The following is a 21,433-nucleotide window of genomic DNA, read 5'->3' as shown; positions in this document are numbered from 1 at the left end:
TAAAAGCTGCAGAATTCACCAATATAAACCCCAATCTTCCAACGGACATAACTTTCTCATTTTAAATCGTTTTTCACCCGTTCTTCGAACGGCATGGACATCCCGGATCCAATTTCATTTCTAAACAGATTTAACACAAAATGGAGATCCGTAGTCCAAGTTATGTCCCGTCAAATTATGCCCGAAAACCATGTTTTTCATAAAAACCACAAAGTGCCATTTTCAAACATGCCATTTTCAACTCTTTTCAAAACCAATCAAAACATGCCAATTTCATCCCTTTTCTTTGAAATCAATCAATATACATCAATTTCAACATCAAGCCTCCTCAACTCACACATTGACACTTTACCACAAATTACAAAATCACTATCTCATCATTTTAACCCACTTCACCCAAGTGGCTCAAACTCAAACATATTGACATATCATATACTCTTCCTCATGCCAATTCTCAACAACATCAATTTCACTAAATCATCATGGTATACAATCAACATCATACTCACCATCAACATGGTTCAACCCACAATTCAACCATAACCAATAATCAAGCATATATCACAACATGCATATTTCTCATACATCATACCACCAAGGCATCAATAATCATCATCACATATATGACCACATCATATATCTCAATCATTCAACAACATCAACCATTCAATGCCTATCTTAGGGCCTCTAGCCTAAGTATTTCCTACCACATTACATATTAGATACGGGAAACCGAAACCATACCTTAGCCGATTTTCCCAAGCTCCACCGGAGCACTTCCAAACCACTTATCCACAAGCTCTCAAGGCCTCAAAACCTCCAAGAACAAATTTTTCACCACCAAACCCTTTCCAAGCTTTTTCAAAATCACCAATCAAGCTCCAATATTCACATATACACAACCTAAGCCACAATCATCATACCCATACACAACATCTCAAAACCCAAGCATCATAAAACAACAAAATACACTAGGGTTGAGAACCTTACCACACCCAAGGTCCAAGGAGACAAGATTAACCTTCTCCTTCAAGAGAGTTGGGTCCTATAACATCAAAGAACCCAAAATCTCAACATTTCACCCATGAAACTCGAAAATAAGGGCTGAGATTCGAACAGCAACACGTGGCTTACCTCAAGATTGGTTGTATGGGTTTTGTAGAGCTCTCCGCGGTGAACGCGTGGCCGCAAACGGAGCGGCAATCGAAGCTCTAGATCAAAAGTTATGGTGGTTTGAAGATCAACCAAGGGAGAGAACTTGGGAGAGTGTTCTTCCTCCCTTTCTCTCTAATTTCAGCTTGTGTGTGTAACAAATGAGGAGAGAGAGTGCTGAAAACTAGGGTTTTGGTTAAGTTATGTTGGGCCAAGGGCCCACTTTGGGTCCGTTTGGCCCGGTTTGGCCCGTTTGGTCCAATCTTGGTCCGAATTCTATAAAATTGGTACCAAAATTCTCGTCTCAATCTCCTCTATCATATTTAGCCATAAAAATCACATTTTAGGCTTTCTAGAATAAATTCTCATTTATGGGTTAATTAGCCGTTAATTAACCGGGTTTTACACGATCAGATGTCATTATTACAACTATGATAGCGTTGCACATGAATAATATCTTCTGATTTATTCACATGACATGAGAGCAATTTTTAATTTTTAAATTCAAATTTTTACTTATTAGTTCATTCTTTCTGTCTACTACTCTTCCTCTCCCATCCCTCTTCGTTACAAACTCAAATTTTAACTGTTTAAACAAATGAATAAGTGTGTATTGATTAGACGATTGTAAGACCCAAACTTTTTTAGGTTAGATTAGGAACTAGTTTTAATATATTTTAATGGACTAAAGTTTGATTTTCAAAAATTTTATTAAGAGTGATTTAATGAATCAGGTTTTGATAAACCAAATTTGAAATAAATTAAGATTTTATTTAATTTTATAATTATAAAGTATTTATCCAATTTATAAATTAAAGTTTTAGAAATTTAAAAATAACGAAGTTTTGACTATTTAAATTTAAATAATTGAAATTTTAGTTTGATTTTATGAATTGAAAGCGAATTAATTTATTTATCTCTAATTTTAAATTAGAATACTCAATTGAAAAAAACTTACAAGGTAACAAATAAATAGTATTTTTTCAAAGATAAGTAAATTGTATTATATTTGGTTTTCAATTACTAACCATATCCCTAATTTCATTGAAAATATCTACACTATCTTTTTTTCCAAAAAATTAAAACCTTAACTCTAACTTCGCTGTAAACACACACATCCACCGCTGAAAGAAAGAAAAGAAGAGGGGGAATTAGAAACTAGAAAGAGAGGAGAGTGGAAGGAAGAGGACGACGTCAGCGGAACTCGGTACCACCATCGCTGTCACTGTCGCGAAAGGGAGAGGGAGACACGTGAGAGAGACCGAACGCGAGGAGGGAGAAGCCTTCATCATTGCCGTTCTGTCGTGTCCTGTTTCATATCGTCGTCGTCGTGAGGTCTGTGTTGCCGTCGCCGAAAGGAGATGCTAAGTGTCGCTTTTGTCGCCATTTCACCGTCGCCGTCGCGGAGGAAGAAGACACGTGAGAAGGAAAACGACGCTGAGCCGCTATCGCCGTTGCCATTCTAGCCACTGCTGCCGGAGGAGAGCAAGACGACGCAACGGGAAAGGAAGGAAGCCACCTGCGTTGCTGCCAAAGCCCCTGTAACACCGCCTAGGTAAGAAGCAAGGGTTGAGATTGTCCCACTTATTCCAGATTACGGGGGTAGGATGCAAAGGTTACGGTTTGGTCCCACTTGCTCCGTATTGTGGTGTTCTTGTCCAGGATTAGCTACCGACATATCGGATTTGGTTGTATAACCGACAGGTGATATCATCTGCCATAAGGCAGTCATGCATCATTTACATTTGTTTGACTTGTTTAGTTTTGCTACTTGTCATGGCTTGCTTAGTTGTGCATATTAAATGCCTATGTGCTAATTAAGTTGCTTGAATATACTTGTGTTTTATTTGCTTGTCTCTCTTGTATTTGAATTAGTGAGAAATCCTTCATACTGGTGGTAGTGACGCTAAGAGTTGTTTCTGATATGTACTGATGGATGTTGAGGTAGGATAGACTAAGTATTGTCTTATTTCTCTAAATTATGTATTGGATGAAAAGCAATGAGCGATATAAGTTTTTGGGTAGGAAGTCCTTAGGCAGATCTTTGGTCATTTTCATTTCTTTAAACTATTCAACTTATTGATTTGTAAATTAGAGGAGTTTTTTTATGAGCTTTTAAAGTAAATTTTCTCATAAAATTTTTTCAAAAGAATATTTTAAAGATAAACTGTTTTTAATTTTTTATAATGAAATTCTTTTTATTTGCAAGTATTTTTTTATTTTGATAATATTTTTTTCCATACTAAGAATCTACAAAAACGTGTTCTCACCTTTTTTTGAAGATATTGAGAGAGCGATTAAATTAAAATAGGAAATAATTTCAGAAATTTAGATAAATTTTTAATATTTGGGTTGTTTTATCTATAAAACCTCATCTTTAATAATTACAAATTAATTTTAATTTTTTTATGATTAAATTTATTGACATTATAATCTTTCATGGTCAGTTTTGTATTTTACTCTCTACTCTCAAATATTATTCACTTATTTATTTGAGTCTATATGGGTTAACCCGACTCAATTTTATGCTCCAGTACTCCACCAATAATCATTTCCGATACTAGAAGGATAAAAGGATAAAACCTCTGATGACGCTGCAAACAGCAAAAACCTCCATTCCTTCTTTGCTTTCCTAATTTCTTTTCATAATTCACACAACAATGGCTACCTCTATGCTCTCACCACCGAACCTTCTGTCCCTGGCAGCCCCATCACCAAGTTCCTCGTCCTCAACCTTATACTTTAAACCCGCCACCCATCTCTCGCAGCCATTTTCTCTGAAGTTGGTGCCTTCTAAACGCAATCGGAGACCCTTTGCGGTGGCCGCAGAGGAAGCCGCGGTCACTACATCGGTGGACCCTAAATCGGAGGCTGCAAGGAGGCTCTATGTTGGCAACATTCCTCGTACTGTCACCAACGATGAGCTCAAGAACATCGTTGAAGAGCATGGCGCTGTTGAGAAAGCTGAGGTATTTTCGTCTTTTCTTCACGGCTCAAGCATTCTTCATCTTTGTGAGCCAACTCGTGCATTCATAAATCTTTCCTGAGCTAAAATTGTCTACATTCTTTGAATTTACCTTTCCGTCATTTTGCATGTGAAGATTTACACTAACGAAATTGCAGTTATAGTCGAATATAGATTTCAGTTGTGTGTGATATGTTTATTGTTGGATATCATTTCGTTCAACTAAAATTCATACTTTCAATTGAATCGATTTTGAAGATATATAGTCCAAATAATTTATCTTATCAAGGTATTTGTCGGATCTAATTATACAACAACAACAACAACAAAGCCTTGTCCCACTAAGTGGGGTCGGCTACATGAATCAAACGACGCCATTGTGCTCTGTCATGTATCATGTCTACAGTGAGACCGTTTACATGTAGATCTCGTCTGACCACCTCATGGATGGTCTTCTTAGGTCTTCCTCTGCCTTTCGCCCTTTGTCCATCTTCCATCTCATCCACCCTCCTGACTGGATGTTCTATCGGTCTTCTTCTCACATGTCCAAACCACCTGAGACGCGATTCAACCATCTTTTCCACAATGGGTGCTACTCCAACTCTCTCCCTTATATCTTCATTCCTTATTTTATCCAATCGCGTATGACCACTCATCCATCTCAACATCTTCATCTCTGCCACACTCAGCTTATGTTCGTGCTCCCCTTTAGCCGCCCAACACTCCGTACCATACAGCATCGCCGGTCTTATAGCGGTGCGATAGAATTTACCTTTAAGTTTTAAAGGCACTTTATTGTCGCATATAAAACCAGATGCACTCCGCCATTTTGACCAACCTGCTTGGATCCTATGATTTACATCATGTTCAATCTCTCCATTATCCTGTATGATGCACCCGAGATACTTAAAACTTTTAACTTTTCGTAGGGTGTTCTCTCCAATTTTCACCTCTATATTGGAGTTTTCCCTTCTCAGACTGAACTTACATTCCATATATTCCGTCTTGCTACGGCTTATGCGCAGACCATACACTTCTAGAGCTTCTCTCCATAACTCCAACTTCTTATTTAGGTCTTCCCTTGACTCTCCCATAAGGACGATATCATCGGCAAAAAGCATGCACCATGGCACAGGCTCTTGGATGTGCTCTGTGAGTACTTCCAAGACTAATGTAAAAAGGTATGGACTTAAGGATGATCCCTGGTGTAATCCTATACCAATAGGGAATTCCTCTGTCACACCACCTTGAGTCTTCACACTAGTTGTGACCCCATCATACATGTCTTTAATTGCCCGAATATATGCGATCCTTACTCTCCTCTTTTCTAAAACCTTCCATAAGACCTCCCTTGGTACCCTATCATACGCTTTTTCCAAATCAATAAACACCATGTGTAGATCCCTTTTATTACTACGATACCTCTCCATCATCCTTCTTAATAGGTATATCGCTTCAGTGGTAGATCTGCCTGGCATAAATCCAAATTGGTTCTCTGTTACTTGTGTCTCTTTTCTCAACCTCCGTTCTATCACCCTTTCCCATAACTTCATAGTATGACTCATAAGCTTAATCCCTCTATAATTTCCGCAACTTTGTATATCCCCCTTATTCTTGTAGATAGGTACCAAGGTGCTCTTTCTCCACTCATCAGGCATCTTCTTTGACCTTAAAATCTCATTAAAAAGCTTGGTTAACCAGTTGATGCATTTTCCTTCAAGACCCTTCCAAACCTCAATCGGGATATTATCAGGTCCTACTGCCCTGCCATTTTTCATCTGCTTTAGAGCCTCTTTTACCTCGAAGTCTCGAATCCTTCGATAGTAGTCAAAGTTTTGATCTTCTTCGCTTGTGCATAATCGACCAAGGCTCGGAAGAGTCTTCTGTCCCTCATTAAATAACTCGTAGAAGTAGCTCTTCCACCTTTCATTAATCTTCTCCTCTTGAGCCAACACCTCTCCATCCTTATCCTTTATGCACTTAACCTGATCTAAATCTCTCGTTCTTCTTTCCCGGCTCTTTGCAATTCTATATATACCTTTTTCTCCTTCTTTCATGCCTAAAGACTGGTAGAGACCCTCATATGCTCTTGTTCTTGCTTCACTTACAGCCACTTTTGTCTCTTTCTTAGCCGCCTTATATTTTTCCCAATTATCTGCATTGCGGCATAAAGACCACTCTTTAAAGCATTCTCTTTTTATCTTTATCTTTTCTTGTATACTCGCATTCCACCACCAGGACTCCTTGTCTCTTGGTCCTATTCCTTTAGATTCACCAAAACTTTCTTTTGCTGTTCTTCTAATAACTTCTGCCATCTCCCTCCACATTTCTTCCGCGCTTCCATTCCCATCCCACTTTGCCTCTTCTCCTACCCGTCTTAGGAAGCTTCTTTGTTCCTCACCTTTCATCCGCCACCACCTCGTCCTTGGGTTCTTCGTATGATGTCTTTTCCTCAACTTTTGCTCAACGCGAAAATCCATGACGAGCACCCTATGTTGTGTTGTCAAACTCTCTCCCGGGATAATTTTACAGTTAATGCAAAATTTCCGGTCGACTCTCCTCAACAAGAAGAAGTCGATTTGAGAGCTTGTCATGCCACTCTTATAGGTTATAAGATGTTCATCTCTCTTTTTAAAACATGTATTTGCGATGAGAAGATCAAAAGTTGAGGAAAAGTCCAAAATAGTTTTACCCTCGGCATTGATCACCCCGAAATCATGGCCTCCGTGAATACTCCCATATCTAGTCACTTCTCTCCCAACATGGCCATTTAAATCTCCTCCTAAGAAAATCTTATCTCCCAAAGATATACCTTATCTTGTGTTGTTCGTCCGAATCCACTTGCGGTGCATAGGCGCTAATCACATGGAAAGCACCTCCCTCCACCACAAGTTTGATAGGGATCTTTTGATAGAGATGATCCGATCTCCCACCCTCTTGACATCAACTACGTCTTTCTTCCACTGCTTATCCACAATTATTCTAACTCCATTCCTATTCTTCACCTTTCCTGTATACCAAAGTTTGAAACCAGAAGAATCCAACTCCCTAGCCTTTGCACCAACCCATTTCGTTTCTTGTAGGCACATAATGTTAATCTTCCTCCTTGTCATGGTGTCCACCATCTCCATGGACTTTCCTGTTAGAGTGCCTATGTTCCATGTCCCAAATCTAATTATCTTATAATAAAATTTGTAGGGACTTATTTATTCAATACACATTAAAAATTTTATTGAAAATGATAGAGGACCAATTTATCCGACAAGAGTACTTCTCAGGACTTCCAAAGTAATAAAATTTTGTTTACTCTTTATAGTAATCATTTTTGCTTTTGTGTACACACTTTTTTGGTTAGGAACTTCATATTTCTTGGTAATGTATGATTCTTGTTCAACATTTTTGTTGACTCCATGCTCATTTGCTTATTCAAATGAATCTGAAAATGGGGTAGCTTCTTTTTCTATTCAGTTTTAGGAGATAGACTTCTTTTACAAGATATAGATATTGTGAATTCTAATTGCAGGATTCAGATCCATATTGGTTTATTAAGTGTGACTTGAAGATTAAAAACAGATATTGTCAATTTGTGAGTAGTACTAGTAAGTAGTAACTAACAAGTCTCTAGAATAAAAACAATGAGACATCAACCATATGTTAAGCTTCTCAACAGAATGACTGTAAATTCATATTGACAATATGAATATAACATAACAATGCAATGAAGGACTTGCACTAAATCCGTGCTATCAAAATACTCAAAATTGTATGTTTATAGGTGCAATGTTCATGTATCCGTATGAAGTAATTTAAGAGCTTCATTTACATAGCCAGTTATTATATATATGGAGTCATTTGTCTCTGCATCACACCATGTGGGATTGCTCAGGTATGTCATTAACTTTCCGTGTCTTGTTCATAGGTTATGTATGATAAATACTCTGGACGGAGTCGTCGCTTTGCATTTGTTACGATGAAAACTGTTGAGGATGCAAATGCAGTTGTTGAGAAACTTAATGGCACTGTAAGTTATATTGCAGAATCCTTTTACCTTTTAAGGGAAAAAATCTCAAAAGACGCTGATTTCTTAAAGGACTCGTGTACTTTTACAGGAAATCGGAGGACGTGAGGTCAAGGTAAATATAACCGAAAAACCTTTATCAACAGTAGATACATCTTTCCTTCAGGCCGAGGAGTCCAACTTTGTTGACAGCCCCCACAAGGTATATGTGGGAAATCTGGCCAAGACAGTAACATCAGATACGCTTAAAACTTTTTTCTCTGAGAAGGGAAAAGTTCTTAGCGCCAAGGTCTCACGGGTTCCGGGGACCTCAAAATCGAGTGGCTATGGTTTTGTTAGTTTTTCTTCTGATGAAGATGTTGAAGCAGCAATCTTGTCTTTCAACAATGCCGTAAGTTTTTACTGCTTTTTTCTTTTATTTGCAAGCTGAATCATCCAAAAATGCTTTGCATATGCCATCTTAATAAAATGTAGAGGTTGAGTTCCTTCTTCCGATCTTACTTACGGATAATGATAGTGCATCTTTTTTATCCTTTCTGTAGTAGGTTTTAAGCAGCAATATGTTATGGATATATCGATAGTAATATCAAAAAATTCTACTAGTTGCATCTAACTAGAATTTTCTTTTCAGTTCATTGTATTCCCGAGTTATTGCATAAACAATACTAATCCTGTTCCTTTATCTGGTTATCTGTTACAATACAAGTTCTTTTCTCTTATTATCTTAAGATGACTTAATATCCTACCATGCTTTGATCTGGTCATTGGATTGGGTTTTGTAGATTGACATTAATGTGAATAGGTGATTATTTTGCTTCTAAATACTATAACTGACAGTGATTTGCTATTTGTCTAATGACCTGTTGAATGCAGTCACTAGAAGGGCAAAAAATTCGTGTGAATAAGGCTTAGAGAATTAATCAGCAGTGTTTTGATCCCAGGCAAGTACAGAGTATGTTGTTGTGTTAAGCTGAAGTCACAGAAGAATTCTATTATTTCCCCATCTTGTATAGCATAGACCTCATCATCTTCAGTTGTTAAGGTTCTCATAAGACATGAGAGTAGCGTAGCGGTCAAAATTTTCATTGCAGGTGGTGCGCCTTTACTCCTATGTATTGCAATCTCACTACTTTTTCATGATTTATGTTGCTCCTCCTTTATCTATGGGAAAAAAGAAAAATGTTGCTCCTTTCTCTGATTTAATATGGCTAGTCTTGACTCTTGATGATGATATATGCGCTTGGCTTATCCAGTTTCGTGCTTCCTGTCTGAGTTTGAATCCATTTGAAGATCTATATGCAAATGAAGAGTCCTTTATGTTGAACCATCCATAGGGATTTTTAAGTAATCCATATTATATTTTTACAAGGTTTGAAAATTGAACAGGTTGTTGAACCGATGCAGTTAAAGATTTAAAAATTTAAAGGTTAAATTGAGGTTTAATCAGGTCGAATCAAATATAATAAAATAATATATTAAAATATAAAGAACTTGCTAGGTAGACAATGGCTTTTGTGATTCTAAAATTGATCCAATGAAATAAAAATATATTACACCTCAAATTACTTACCTAAATTTTAATATTAGGATAATCATTCGCATAATTAGTAAATTGAATATTTGATATATCCATTGTTCACATTGTTTATTTTTTTTTCTCTACTTATACTTTTCTAAATATAAAATATATTTTAAAAAAAAATAATTGTATTTTATTATTTAAAACTTATTAGCTGTCAAACGATTGGATCGGTTAGACTAATTTATTGGTTTTTTTAAACTAATTTTTTAGTTTTTGACTGATTTATTCACAAATGGCTTTTTTCTTTGGAGTCCTGACTCCTGAATTAAACAGGTCAATTCGGTTTCATTCTTAAAGTTATGTATTTTTAAGTAGATTTTGATGGATGTGAACAAAAGATATTTAAATATAATTTGTTAATGAGTTATAACTCAAATGATATCAGTTTTCATATTTACTTAAAAGTTGTGGGTTTTAGTTTCTTTATTTTTTATAAAAAAAAGAAAGAGCTAATTTCAAATGAGTGGAGGAATAAACTAATTACTTAATCATTTGTGTTAAACTGTTAGTGGAGAAGAAGGAAAATGAATTTTTCTACTAAATCGTCTTTCATAATTTTTTAAACAAAGAAAAAAAATATATACATTCATTTTCAAAAATACAAAATACACTTAAAATTTTTGCTTTTGGGGAATTACCAGAATTATTAAGGTTACCATTAGAAGACCTCGTCACTATTTGAAAAGTAAAATAATGACTTCATTAAACCCATTATTTTGTGCCTAATAAACATCGATAGCAAAACCATTCTACGGAAAAAGATGACTTGAAAATATGACATATTAGGTTACGTTTGGTTCGTATTTTTATTTATTATTTTTATTTTAAGTAGTATTTTCTATTCAAGAATTTTGTAAAGAAAAAAAGGATAAGCATATAAAATAAAATGTTATTATTTTTACTTTTTTTTCTTACAAAACTTTAAAATCTTAAAATAAAAAAATATTGATAATGATAACAAAAAATAAAAAATAAATCAAATCGCCAAAAAATTTGATTATGGTTGTTTTAAGAGAGTAATCCTCCAAAATAGGTTTGGTGCGCAAATTCACAGCTAGGGCTATCCCGCCCCATGCAAGAACTACGCAAATTCGCAAAAATAAATAAATAAATATTTTTTATATTTTATTTTAACTAATAATTATCGTATATGTTGTATTATTTTTTTATTATTTAAGAAAATATGTTTAATATTATTTTAAAAATAAATATGTTTAAAAGAATAAAAAAAGATTTTATTGATTTTTTAAATAAAAATAAGTTTTTAAAAATATATTTAATATTTGATCCGATCTGATTGGCAAATATGTGGATCGGATCGAATCGAATCGAAATTTTAGTTATATCCGATCCGATCAACATTCACCCCTAAATGTATTTTAAATTAGAAGCTTTTTCACGATACTTTCTTTTTTTTTCTTTACTCTAGAAGGTGAAAAAAGATTTAACCTCTATTGGCATTCTAACTCGGAATCGCCAAAAATCTTTCCTAATCAATTATCCTAAGATGAAAAATATACCATCAATATCTTGATTTCTATATAGGGACCTAAAAACTTAGACTTGAAACTCGTCATTAGTGATGAATGCTCGACTAGATGAAACATCGATAAATATTATTATTATTATGTTCAATTATTATATCGGTCTCTATAGTTTCACCGAATTTTTAACTAAATTTTATATTTTTTTTAATTAGTCCTTATACCATATTAGATTTTGTAATTAAATTTTTACTGTGATAAAAATATTGAAAGGGACGAAGAAGAAGAGAAAAAGAAGTGACAATGACAACCAACTTTGAGAGGCGCGTGAAGGCGCATTTCAGCTCTCAATGACCATAATTTTGGTTCCGTTGGACTCAGAAGGACAAGACAAAAAGAATAGATTATTTGGTGAGGTAAGAAAGTATTAAATCAGTCACAAGAACAAAAAAAAATTATGGATGAAAAATATTTGAATAAAAAAAAAGTATGATAATTTTTTACCGAAAAACTAATAGTTTATTCTTCTCAAGGAGGCTACCATGTTAAATTTCTGGGAGAAGAGTAAAATAAGAAGATAATATTATGTGTGAAGTTGTTGTGTTAGAGTTGTGACATGATACAAGTAGGGATATTACCAACTAATCTCATAAATATCCATCTACTAACTATTAGCCATTATTAACTTAACTCCCAACTACTAACGACTCTAATAATATTTTCATAATTATAATATTATCAACAATGCTAAGGAACCAAGAGGGTATCAGCCAAAAACCAGCCAAATGCCTCTGGGTGAATTCAAAACCTCTACGTGGATGGTACTTATGCTAGGCATTAGGATGTTTCTTCTACTAAGTATCAAAATATTTCTTTTTCATACTAAATGGATGTTCTTTTATATATTTTTTGAATTTTTTTGTATTGCAAATATGAATATTTCTATTTCTTTAAGAATTTCATAATTTTTTTTTTAATTTTTATAGATATCTAATTATTTTTGTCAAAATATAATTGGATATTTTTTTTGTTAAACATTAGGATGTTTTTTTTCATATTAAATAAATATTTTTTTATATTTTTATAATTGTTCATGATCTAAAATCTTCATTCACTTGAAACTATGGTAGATTATTTCGGCTGCTTGAAACCTTCACTCGCCATGGAGGAATCAACGCCTTTACTATGAAGTCTTTTATATTTCAACCTATCCGCAATGGTGTATCTTCTAACTAGTTTCAAGCAAACAATTCCTGTAAATATGTGAAGAGAATAAGGTTGAATAAATACAAAATAACCTTCATTGTTGCAAATGAACATAGGTATATGATGCGATCAAGTACGATCAAGAAAAAGACAACCTGCAGGTTAAGTTCGTTCCCCGAGTAAATAGATAGATGTGAATTTATATAAATATGAGAGACTGAAAAAAGTGAGTCTCAATGAAAAAAAATACCATCAAAACTAAAACAAAATCTTCTGGAAACTAATCTTCAAGCTGATAGACTTCAAGAAACTCACTGTTAACTTTCATCATTAACTGATAAAAAATAGCAACTAAGAAGAAAATAACCAAATCAGCTCCAAAGATATAGGCATACAGATCAATTTCCCTTTTTCCACCACCAATGATAGAAACTACCGATATGGAAAATCAATTTCATTAAAAATGCTCACTTCTAACGAAGAGGGTCTGACGAGATGAGAGAGAGGAGTTTATGTGTATGGTTGTTGGAAGTAGATATGTTAATATGAGAGAAAAAAAAAGGTTTTATAGGTTTTAATTAAGTTTATTTAATTAATTTTAAATTTTTTAAATTTAAAATTAATTAATATAATTATAATTAATTAAGTTGTTTCATTTTTAGTTGATTAGGAGTTAGTTTCATGTACTTTTCCTAATATTATTCTATAGTTAATTTTGTGATGGAAATATACACATAGATGTTATAATCTACTTAGAACTAATTTCATAGTATTTTTAGTAAAAATAAAAGAAAAATAATTTGTACGTAAGTTATTAGATATCTAAGTTGTAACTTCTATATGAGAGTATTTAGTGACATTTGTGTCGAGCATGTGAACGGATCCTTCATAATTTTGTCTACCATCATGTTTCGCCTTATCATCTTGGTGTCTAGGTAGCAAAGTATTATTTTTTCTTGCTGTCTTCTTGCACGTAGCCACTTTTACATATAAAAGAAAATATTTACTTTTCCTCTAACACTATAATATTGAAAAGCACCCACCAAAAGTTAAAATTTTTCAAAGTCAAGCATATATAAATAAAATTTAAACTTCTGCTACTTACCTAAATGGATAAGTGAATTGATCACTCGATCAATCTAAATTGACACACATTGTAAAGCTCTTCAATCACAACCAATGAGCCAGTTAGTAGCAATGTTTTAAAAGTTGGACCAGATCGATCGATCGAACCAATTTAATTAGAAAACAATTCGATCCTCCTGTTAAAACCGTTAATGACAAAACCGCTAGAAAATTATTGAACCGGCCGGTAACTTGCCGGTTGGACTGGTTTGAAAATCGAATGATTCATATGAAACGTTGTCGTTTTGATTTGTTAAGGGAAAAAAAAATCTCCCACCCCCACTCGAGTTACCCCCTCAGTCCCTCACGCACCAACACACTCAGGCTTCGTTTGGTTAGTGGGTGGCGATAAATAAGACACAGACACAAATACACAAAATGACATAGACACAATGACACATAAAATTTGAGAACTTGTTTGGTACTCAAGGACATAACACTATTTGTAATTTATCGTTTTAATAAAATGACAATGTTATCCCTGCCACAAACCATCAACACCACCTCTTTACCATTATTTCAGTTCAAATTACCAAGAATAAAACCACCATAACCACCTCTCTACCACTATTTCAATACAAATTACAACTATTAATAATAATAAACACATAATAAATTAAAAATTCAGATCCAATCTAATTTAATATATAAACACAATTTTCAATCAACATTTAAATGAAAAATAAATAAATAATATATGAATTAAAAAAATAGAGAACTAAATGGATCTGGCAACGTGAAAGAGAGGCGGAAGAATTGTAGAAGAGAAGCGGAGGCGAAATTGGAAGAGCCGGAGAGACCAAGGTAGATCTATGAGGCAGATTGAGAGAGAGAGAGGGAGGCACGACAGAGACGGCGACAGTGGATTTAGTAAAGGCAGTGGAGAAGAGGAGGAGGAGGAAGAGGAAGAGGAGAAGAGGCGGCAAGAAAGGACAAAGGAATGGAGGCGGTGGAGAGGGACAGAGAAGGTGAGACGGTGGTTGGGGTGGGAGGCATGGAGGAAGAAAGGAGGCAATGAGGAAGAAGGTGAGAAAGAAGAGAAAAAGAAGCGAATTAGGGTTAAAAGGAGAAGGGTATAAATGAAAATAAAAAAAGATAACAAGGATAAAAGTGAAAATAAAAAACCGTGTCTATATCTCAAATCTATGTCACAAGTTAAAGGTGAGACACAAAAAATATGTATTTTGTGTCCATGTGTGTGTCACCGTGTCTATGATAATTTTGTGTCTCATTAAACAAACAATATACATGTATCACCGTGTCTATGTCTCTGATGGACATGGACACCAACCAAATGGGCCGCCGGCTCATTCCAGCTTCCTGGACGAAACACACAGTAAGAGCAAGCCCTAGCTCCTTCCCAACCCAAAAATCCAGCTTCCTGGACGGAACCGTTTTCGCCGTTCGTCTCTGTCAGTGTCTCCGCGGCCTCTTCCTTCTCCTTCTCCGTGGCGTCTCCCCTTTCTAGCTCGGCACATCTTCTATTCCCAGGTGAAATCGCTGCTCGAGGCCTCCAGCTGGTGCCCGTGGTGTCTTCGTCGTCCCACCGTCGTGTCTTCGTCGTCCTGCCGTCGTCTTCCTGCTGCCAGTGGAAGGTTAGTGAAAATGTGATTTACTGATTTGAAGTTAGTGAAAAGTTGAGTCTGTTACTTTGTTTCAGGGATTTGAGGTTGAATTTGTGATTTGTGATTTCTTAGGTCTTTTGTAATGTTGCTGATTTGAGTTTGGAATTTGTGATTACTGATTTGAGGTTAGTGGAAAGTTGAGTCTGTGTTACTCTGTTTTAGGGATTTGAGGTTGAATTTGTGATTTGTGATTTCTTGGGTCTTTTGTAATGCTGCTGATTTGAGTTTGGAATTTGTGATTACTGATTTACTGATTTTAGGTTAGTGAAAAGTTAAGTTTGTGTTACTTTGTTTCAGGAATTTGAAGTTGAATTTGTAATTTGTGATTTTTTGGGGCTTTTGTAATACTGCTTATTTGAGTTTGGAATTTGTGATTACTGATTAGTGATTTGTTAAGCTGTTGTTGTTAACTTGCTATGCACTTATGCTGCTGTTTTGTTATGGACTTATGGCGCTGAGTGTTTTGAATTTTGAGTGATAAGTGATTTTTTATGCTGCTGTTTTGAATTAATTTAGGGGTGATTATTTGTTATGCTTCTGTTTTGAATTAATCTAGGAGTGATTAATGATTATTTCTAGTTGTACTGTTGCTATTTGCACCATTGGTCTTTTTACTATTTAACTTTTGAAACTGTATTTTGATAAGATCATATGAATTTAGTTGACATTTCATGTAATGTTTTAAATTTAGAAGATATTTAAGATTTATATTAGATTATAATTATATTTTATAATATTATTTATAATTATTTATTATTTTGTTATGAAATGATTTTTTTGATTGAACCACTGATTGAATTGGTTGGATCAATAAACCAATAAACCAGTAGCTAGAATGATTTGATGACCGGTTTAGTTTTTCAAACCACTAGTATGGGTTTTTAATTTTTGGGACATGAAGTAGTAGGGGTTGGTTTTTTTTTTTTTTGTCATGAGTAGTATGGCGGGTTTAAATTACTACCAAAGTACAAAGTCGATTTAATTACTTTTTGGTTAAATAATTAGTTTTTTTATTTTTGAGTTTTGTCAGTTGCCAATTGGATAAGATTTCGGAAAGCCCATTATACAAAAAATCAAATTAATGAAAAAAAAAGTTAAATTACCAAAGCACCCAATTTGAAAGTCTAGTTAGTACTGTAGTTTCTCAATGTGAAAGAACCTCAACAAAACGTCACTCTTATCGTTCGCAGCATCGGGTACGGCAGCCACAAGAGCCACGCCACCGTCACCGCCGGAGTCACCCTCACTGGAAGAAGGTATTATTACACTTTCTTCATTCTTTTATATTGGTTAAGAAGTTTTGGATTTTGAGCAGAGAGAATCTCACTTGACAGTTCTATAGCTGAAGCTTAATGGTCGTAACTTTTTGTGGCCTTCATTGCTCTCTCGTTCCAATTTCTTTGCAGATATGAAGGTGTTTAATATAAATGAAGCCACACTTTCTCTTGCACTTTACACCGATGTCACCAATTCCAAGTTAGTCTTTTTCTCTGGTTTTCTCTCTTATTCTAAAAACAATTATAAATTATGGAATATTAGCAACTTGTTATTGGAAAATTTTACTTGTTAGTTGTTAATGAAAGAAAGATATTATTGCATTTTTGACTTGTTTGACATTTGTATTTGTTCAAGTTATTGAGACTTTTCGTCACCCAACTATCAGAGAGGCATTGTTGTCTAAAAATACCATTTTGTTCCTTTATCTATTTAATTAGGTTAAATGGTTATTGGAGGTGCATGATTGGTCCAGTAAACATCATAGTAGCTATGATCGAATAGATCATAAGGGGCTTTGTTTTTATTTTTATTTTTTGGGTCTTGATTTCGCAGTGATATGTCTTCTTTGATAATTACAAAAACGATATCTTGTTTTCATTTGTATAAGGAAGAGTAATGTAACTTAGCACACAAGAGATAGAATTTGTTAGTTGTTAGGTAGTTAGTAATTTTCAGTTTGATGTTTCATACTAGATCAGTATATATAAGGCTGGTACTCTTATCTATGAGTACTTCCTTTCGATTTCCTTAGAACTCATTTCACATTTTGGGAACAAGAAGGAAAGTAATTAGTACAATGTAACAATTTTGTAATTAATAATGAAAACTTATCAACTTAAAAGAAAGCAACCCAAACCACATATCATAAGGTTGTGTTTGGATTTTCCTTTGAGACTAAAATACGCAATGGCAAGTCGAAGACAGAAAAATTGTGTGTCTCTCTTCACAACCAAATGAGCTTTTGTATTCTCTTTGTTTTTGTGTCAGAGGCAGTATTCAGACGCAGCCTAAGGAATAACTTCAACTGAAAGTTATAATTCATAGTAGTTAGAGTTCAATTTTCCACTTTTTCTTGTGATAGTAAGAGCGTTTAGTGAAACTAGTGTTGCGGCAGTTAGAAATGGTAATTTATAGACTAGTTGCTCCATTCTAACTGTTTTAGAATGGTACTTGCAATTTTTTTCTTATTTATTTCATACAATCAATCTGTAAAAGACTAAAAGTAAATATATGGAACACATTGTAAAATATTGCTATTTGTAATTCATTCTAAGGATTGGGATCCTGCTTCCCTTCCCTTCGATAAATTATATGATGGAATTCTTGTTTTCTCGTAGGGAGCTCTTGGAAAGTATGCAAGCTGGGACATTGGAGCCAGAAGTTGCATTCCTCAATGCTTTACTTGTATTGTTTCTTATATTTGTGCTTTATGTCATACCCAGCTCCATTTATAACCATGACTCTAGTGCTTTTATGTGCCATTTTACATCATTCTAATGTTCCAATTATTATCAACTGAACCAGATTCCAGATGTTTTTCCTCTTCTAGCTGCTGCGCACAAGACGCTTGTAGCTAAGTCACGGGATTCTTTGACCACACGCACTCTTCACTCAGAGCTTGTTTACAATTACTCAGGGTCCAAGCATGTAAGTATGCATTTGTATTTGATTCTGGTTCATTTTCCAATTAAGTAGGCTAACTTATGCTTGTATTGTTGATAGATTAGTGAATCTTTGAAACGATGTGGTATCTCAGATAACACGACGTACATCCTTGCTGCTAGATTTGATGCTACTCCTGATGAGGTCAGACAATTCTAAAATAACGTAGGACACCTTTTTTTTTCCTTTTAAGTGTAACTTTAGTGATCTCCGTGTCATCACTAGATAAAAGCCATTGAGAAGCTCATTAATGGAAAAGAGATTGAACTGGAGGAGCTGGAAGGAAGAGCAAACCAATCCCAGATACAAAAGGTTTGGCAGGGCACTGATTCTAATTTCTAATGGCTTTGTATCGTTTTCTTCAGACTATATGATATTCTAATTCGTTCCTTTTCAGCATTACAAGCTATCTGCCCCCGAACTTGGAGTTTCATCACTTGCAGATGCGATAACTTGCCGAATTGCTTCTCGTGATGCCTTGTGAGAACAATGACTGCGATCTCCATGTATGTTACAAGTTTTATGATCTCTCATTGATCTATTGTAGAATATTTAAAAGAAAGCTTTTAGCTTCGAATAGGTACCTTACCTCTCGATGTTTCCTACATTTGATATTTATTTTAATCAATCTTACTCGAGTTTCAGTAACATTTCTTATGGAAAATGGGAAATCCAAAGTAAGCTAGTTCAGCAATATAACCATTGGTTTGCACGCCTTAAATTTAAAACCATGATGACTAAAACGAATTTCTTGCATCAATCTCTTAGTTTATGCCCAGAATCCCCAGATAAGCATCCCGTGTATAATGTTACAGGCTATATATCCCTTGCAATGGAGTGTACCCCCTGAAACCATGGAACAATAGAAATGTCATTCTTACCTAAAATAGCTCCACACTAGTAATTATTATTACTTTCAAAATGGGAACCCACGTTTCATTGCTCAAAGTAGAAAGCGTTACTCATTTTTAAAGCTTTTGCTTATTGTGAAAGACTGGAAACGTGACAGACTGACAGTATTACATTCCTCTTACATTGAGTCTTGAAACTATATACATGAACATGACACATTAAACTATGCTTATATCGATCTTAGAGTCTTGTATATTCGTGCATTATAGGTTAAAAAAATAGGTTAAATTACATAGTTAGTCCCTACACTTTAAAAGTTTATAATTAGGTCTTTAAAGAGAATTAAAATTTGCAATTTAGTCCCCACCGTTTAAAAAATGTTTGATTTAACAGAATATTTTCAGTATATTCTCTATTTTAAACATGTGAGTTGCACATGTTTAACAATAGGGATTAATTTGTAATTTTAGTGAAAATATGAGAACCAACGGTGTAATTTAAACATTTGAAAATGACTAAAAACTTCCTAGGCTATCTGAATCCACCTCACCCCTCCCTAGTTCTCTCACTCTCACATTTTCACTTTTCAAAATGAAACTCCAATCTCAGCGTTCTCTGTCTCTCACCTAGACTCACCATCGCGGTGCCTCTCGTCTCTGTCGTCGCGTCGAATCCCCTGATAAATTGAGTTGCTATTTTTATGTTGATTTGTTACTATTTTTTTCTTAGACATTGAATTGTTTGCTTTGAGCATGTTTGGGATTGGAAATGTTCTCTTCCATTTATTGGTGTTCAGTATTGGGATTGGAAGAGAAGAAAAAATCGCTGGATGAGAGAGGCGAGATGGAGGAAGGAGGCGAGATCCAACTTGTGAGCACAAATATGGTGGATTCAGCGCAGCGACAATGAACTGAGGTGAGAGACAGAGAGCGCTGGGGGTTGGGATGTCGTTTTGGAAAGTGAGAAAGTGAGAGTGAGAGAGCTGGAAAAGGGCGGGGTGGGTTCAAATAGCCTAGAAAATTTTTTGTCATTTTCAAATGGTTAAATTACACAGTTGGTCCCATACTTTCACTAAAATTGCAAATTGGTCCCTGTTGTCAAACATGTGCAGCTCACATGTTTAAAATAGAGAATATGCTGAGAATATTTTGTTAAATGAATACTTTTTGAACGGCGAAGACTAAATTACAAATTTTAATTCTCTTTAGAGACTCAATTATAAACTTTTAAAGTGTAGGGACCAATTTAGTCACCAAAAAAAAAAGTGTAGGGACCAATTTACAATTTCACTGAAAGTATAGAGAACAACTGTGTAATTTAACCAAAAAAATATAAATATTAGATATGTATTTTCAAAAATATTTGAGATTAAATTTTGATGCGGTTCTTTATAAACATGATTAAAAAAATTAAAAAATAAGGTATTTTCATATTTGAAATTGATAATTTTTTACCAAGTGAATTTTTATGCAATTACTTTTTTGAATAGCTCTAGAAATTAATTTTTGTTCCAATTTTTTATATCTATTTTTAAAATAATTATCAAATTATTTTAAAAAGGTTTAAATTCAATACACAAATTGTTCATCAAATATAAAAATTATTAGCCACTTATATAAGAAATGATGTTTTTATTTTTGTTATGTTTTGAAATTTTTGAAAATATTTTTATCTTTGTGATGTTTTCAAAGTAATTTTATCATCGCAAAAATCTTTGGAGAAGAATGAATGCTAGTTTTAGATATTCATTCATTCATTCAAGTTCAGAAGATTGTGTTGGAGTTATCACATATCAAACTTTTCCTTTATAGGTGCAAGTGGAACCGTGACATGGATGGCATGTGTGAGGCCATTTCATTGCCACTATTTACTAAAAGAAAGACAGCTCTGATTAACATGTGCATAGATTCATGAAACTTAACCTTATCTCATGTTTCAGGTTGCTTTAATTCTTTTTGTGTTATTGCAATACACATGATTCACTATGAATCTAGTTGTGGATGGTGTTGGAGTATCTCTATTGCTTGTCATCTTGTATAAAGTGAAAGAATTAAAGTAGTTGTTGTAGTGTTGTAGCACTTGTCCTCTATCTCCTTTTCTTCTTTTAACATAATGTTTCCGTCCGTTAAATCATGAACTAAGCTATTTTAAAAGTAATTCGTTAAAGATCTAAATTTTTTATCGATATTAATTTGGGTTGGTTTAGTGGCATGCAATAATTTATTGGCCAATCACAAATTCTTAAATAGAATTTAATACCGCGATAAATTAGTCTTTGGCCTGTCGGGTTAAAAAATACCGTGAGAAACAAAAAAAAATCTTTAAAAATTTTTCATAGACTAATAAATTTCACACAAAGCGAAATTTAAATTATTAATATTTAAGTAGTTGAATAAATTTTTCTTTGACTAATTTGAATTAGTTTCTCTCTCCTTTCTATTGTAAATTCATGAGGAAAAATCATGATTATCTTATTATTTCTTC

General features: G+C 34.2%; 2 protein-coding genes across 2 annotated transcripts; both read left to right on the top strand.

Moving 5' to 3' along the window:
* The first annotated feature begins 3,638 nt into the window (after positions 1-3,638).
* LOC112707453 (small ribosomal subunit protein cS22) lies at positions 3,639-9,338 on the top strand. Its single transcript, XM_025759195.3, has 4 exons — positions 3,639-4,121; positions 8,037-8,138; positions 8,227-8,526; positions 9,009-9,338. Exons 1-4 carry the CDS (start codon positions 3,813-3,815, stop codon positions 9,045-9,047), a joined length of 750 nt encoding a protein of 249 aa, XP_025614980.1. The 5' UTR covers positions 3,639-3,812; the 3' UTR covers positions 9,048-9,338.
* A 6,915-nt stretch (positions 9,339-16,253) lies between these two features.
* LOC112707452 (uncharacterized) lies at positions 16,254-18,747 on the top strand. The gene is made up of 7 exons (XM_025759194.3): positions 16,254-16,413; positions 16,564-16,633; positions 17,773-17,839; positions 17,960-18,082; positions 18,158-18,241; positions 18,323-18,409; positions 18,495-18,747. Exons 2-7 carry the CDS (start codon positions 16,566-16,568, stop codon positions 18,579-18,581), a joined length of 516 nt encoding a protein of 171 aa, XP_025614979.1. The 5' UTR covers positions 16,254-16,413; positions 16,564-16,565; the 3' UTR covers positions 18,582-18,747.
* Positions 18,748-21,433: the final 2,686 nt, after the last annotated feature.

This window comes from Arachis hypogaea, chromosome 8 (assembly GCF_003086295.3).
Source record: "Arachis hypogaea cultivar Tifrunner chromosome 8, arahy.Tifrunner.gnm2.J5K5, whole genome shotgun sequence".
In the NCBI taxonomy this organism is placed as follows: Eukaryota; Viridiplantae; Streptophyta; class Magnoliopsida; order Fabales; family Fabaceae; genus Arachis; species Arachis hypogaea.
Note: the sequence above shows the minus strand (reverse complement) of the source record. Positions and strands in the feature narration are given on the sequence as shown.

What these genes read in the sequence shown, in the direction of transcription:
- LOC112707453 (XM_025759195.3), top strand. Translation starts at nt 3,813, where the DNA reads ATGGCTACCTCTATGCTCTCACCACCGAACCTTCTGTCCCTGGCAGCC. An exon ending in GCGCTGTTGAGAAAGCTGAG is followed by an intron (nt 4,122 to 8,036) that starts GTATTTTCGTCT and finishes TCTTGTTCATAG; the next exon opens with GTTATGTATGATAAATACTC. An exon ending in TTGAGAAACTTAATGGCACT is followed by an intron (nt 8,139 to 8,226) that starts GTAAGTTATATT and finishes GTACTTTTACAG; the next exon opens with GAAATCGGAGGACGTGAGGT.
- LOC112707452 (XM_025759194.3), top strand. Translation starts at nt 16,566, where the DNA reads ATGAAGGTGTTTAATATAAATGAAGCCACACTTTCTCTTGCACTTTAC. An exon ending in ACCGATGTCACCAATTCCAA is followed by an intron (nt 16,634 to 17,772) that starts GTTAGTCTTTTT and finishes GTTTTCTCGTAG; the next exon opens with GGAGCTCTTGGAAAGTATGC. An exon ending in TTGATGCTACTCCTGATGAG is followed by an intron (nt 18,242 to 18,322) that starts GTCAGACAATTC and finishes TGTCATCACTAG; the next exon opens with ATAAAAGCCATTGAGAAGCT.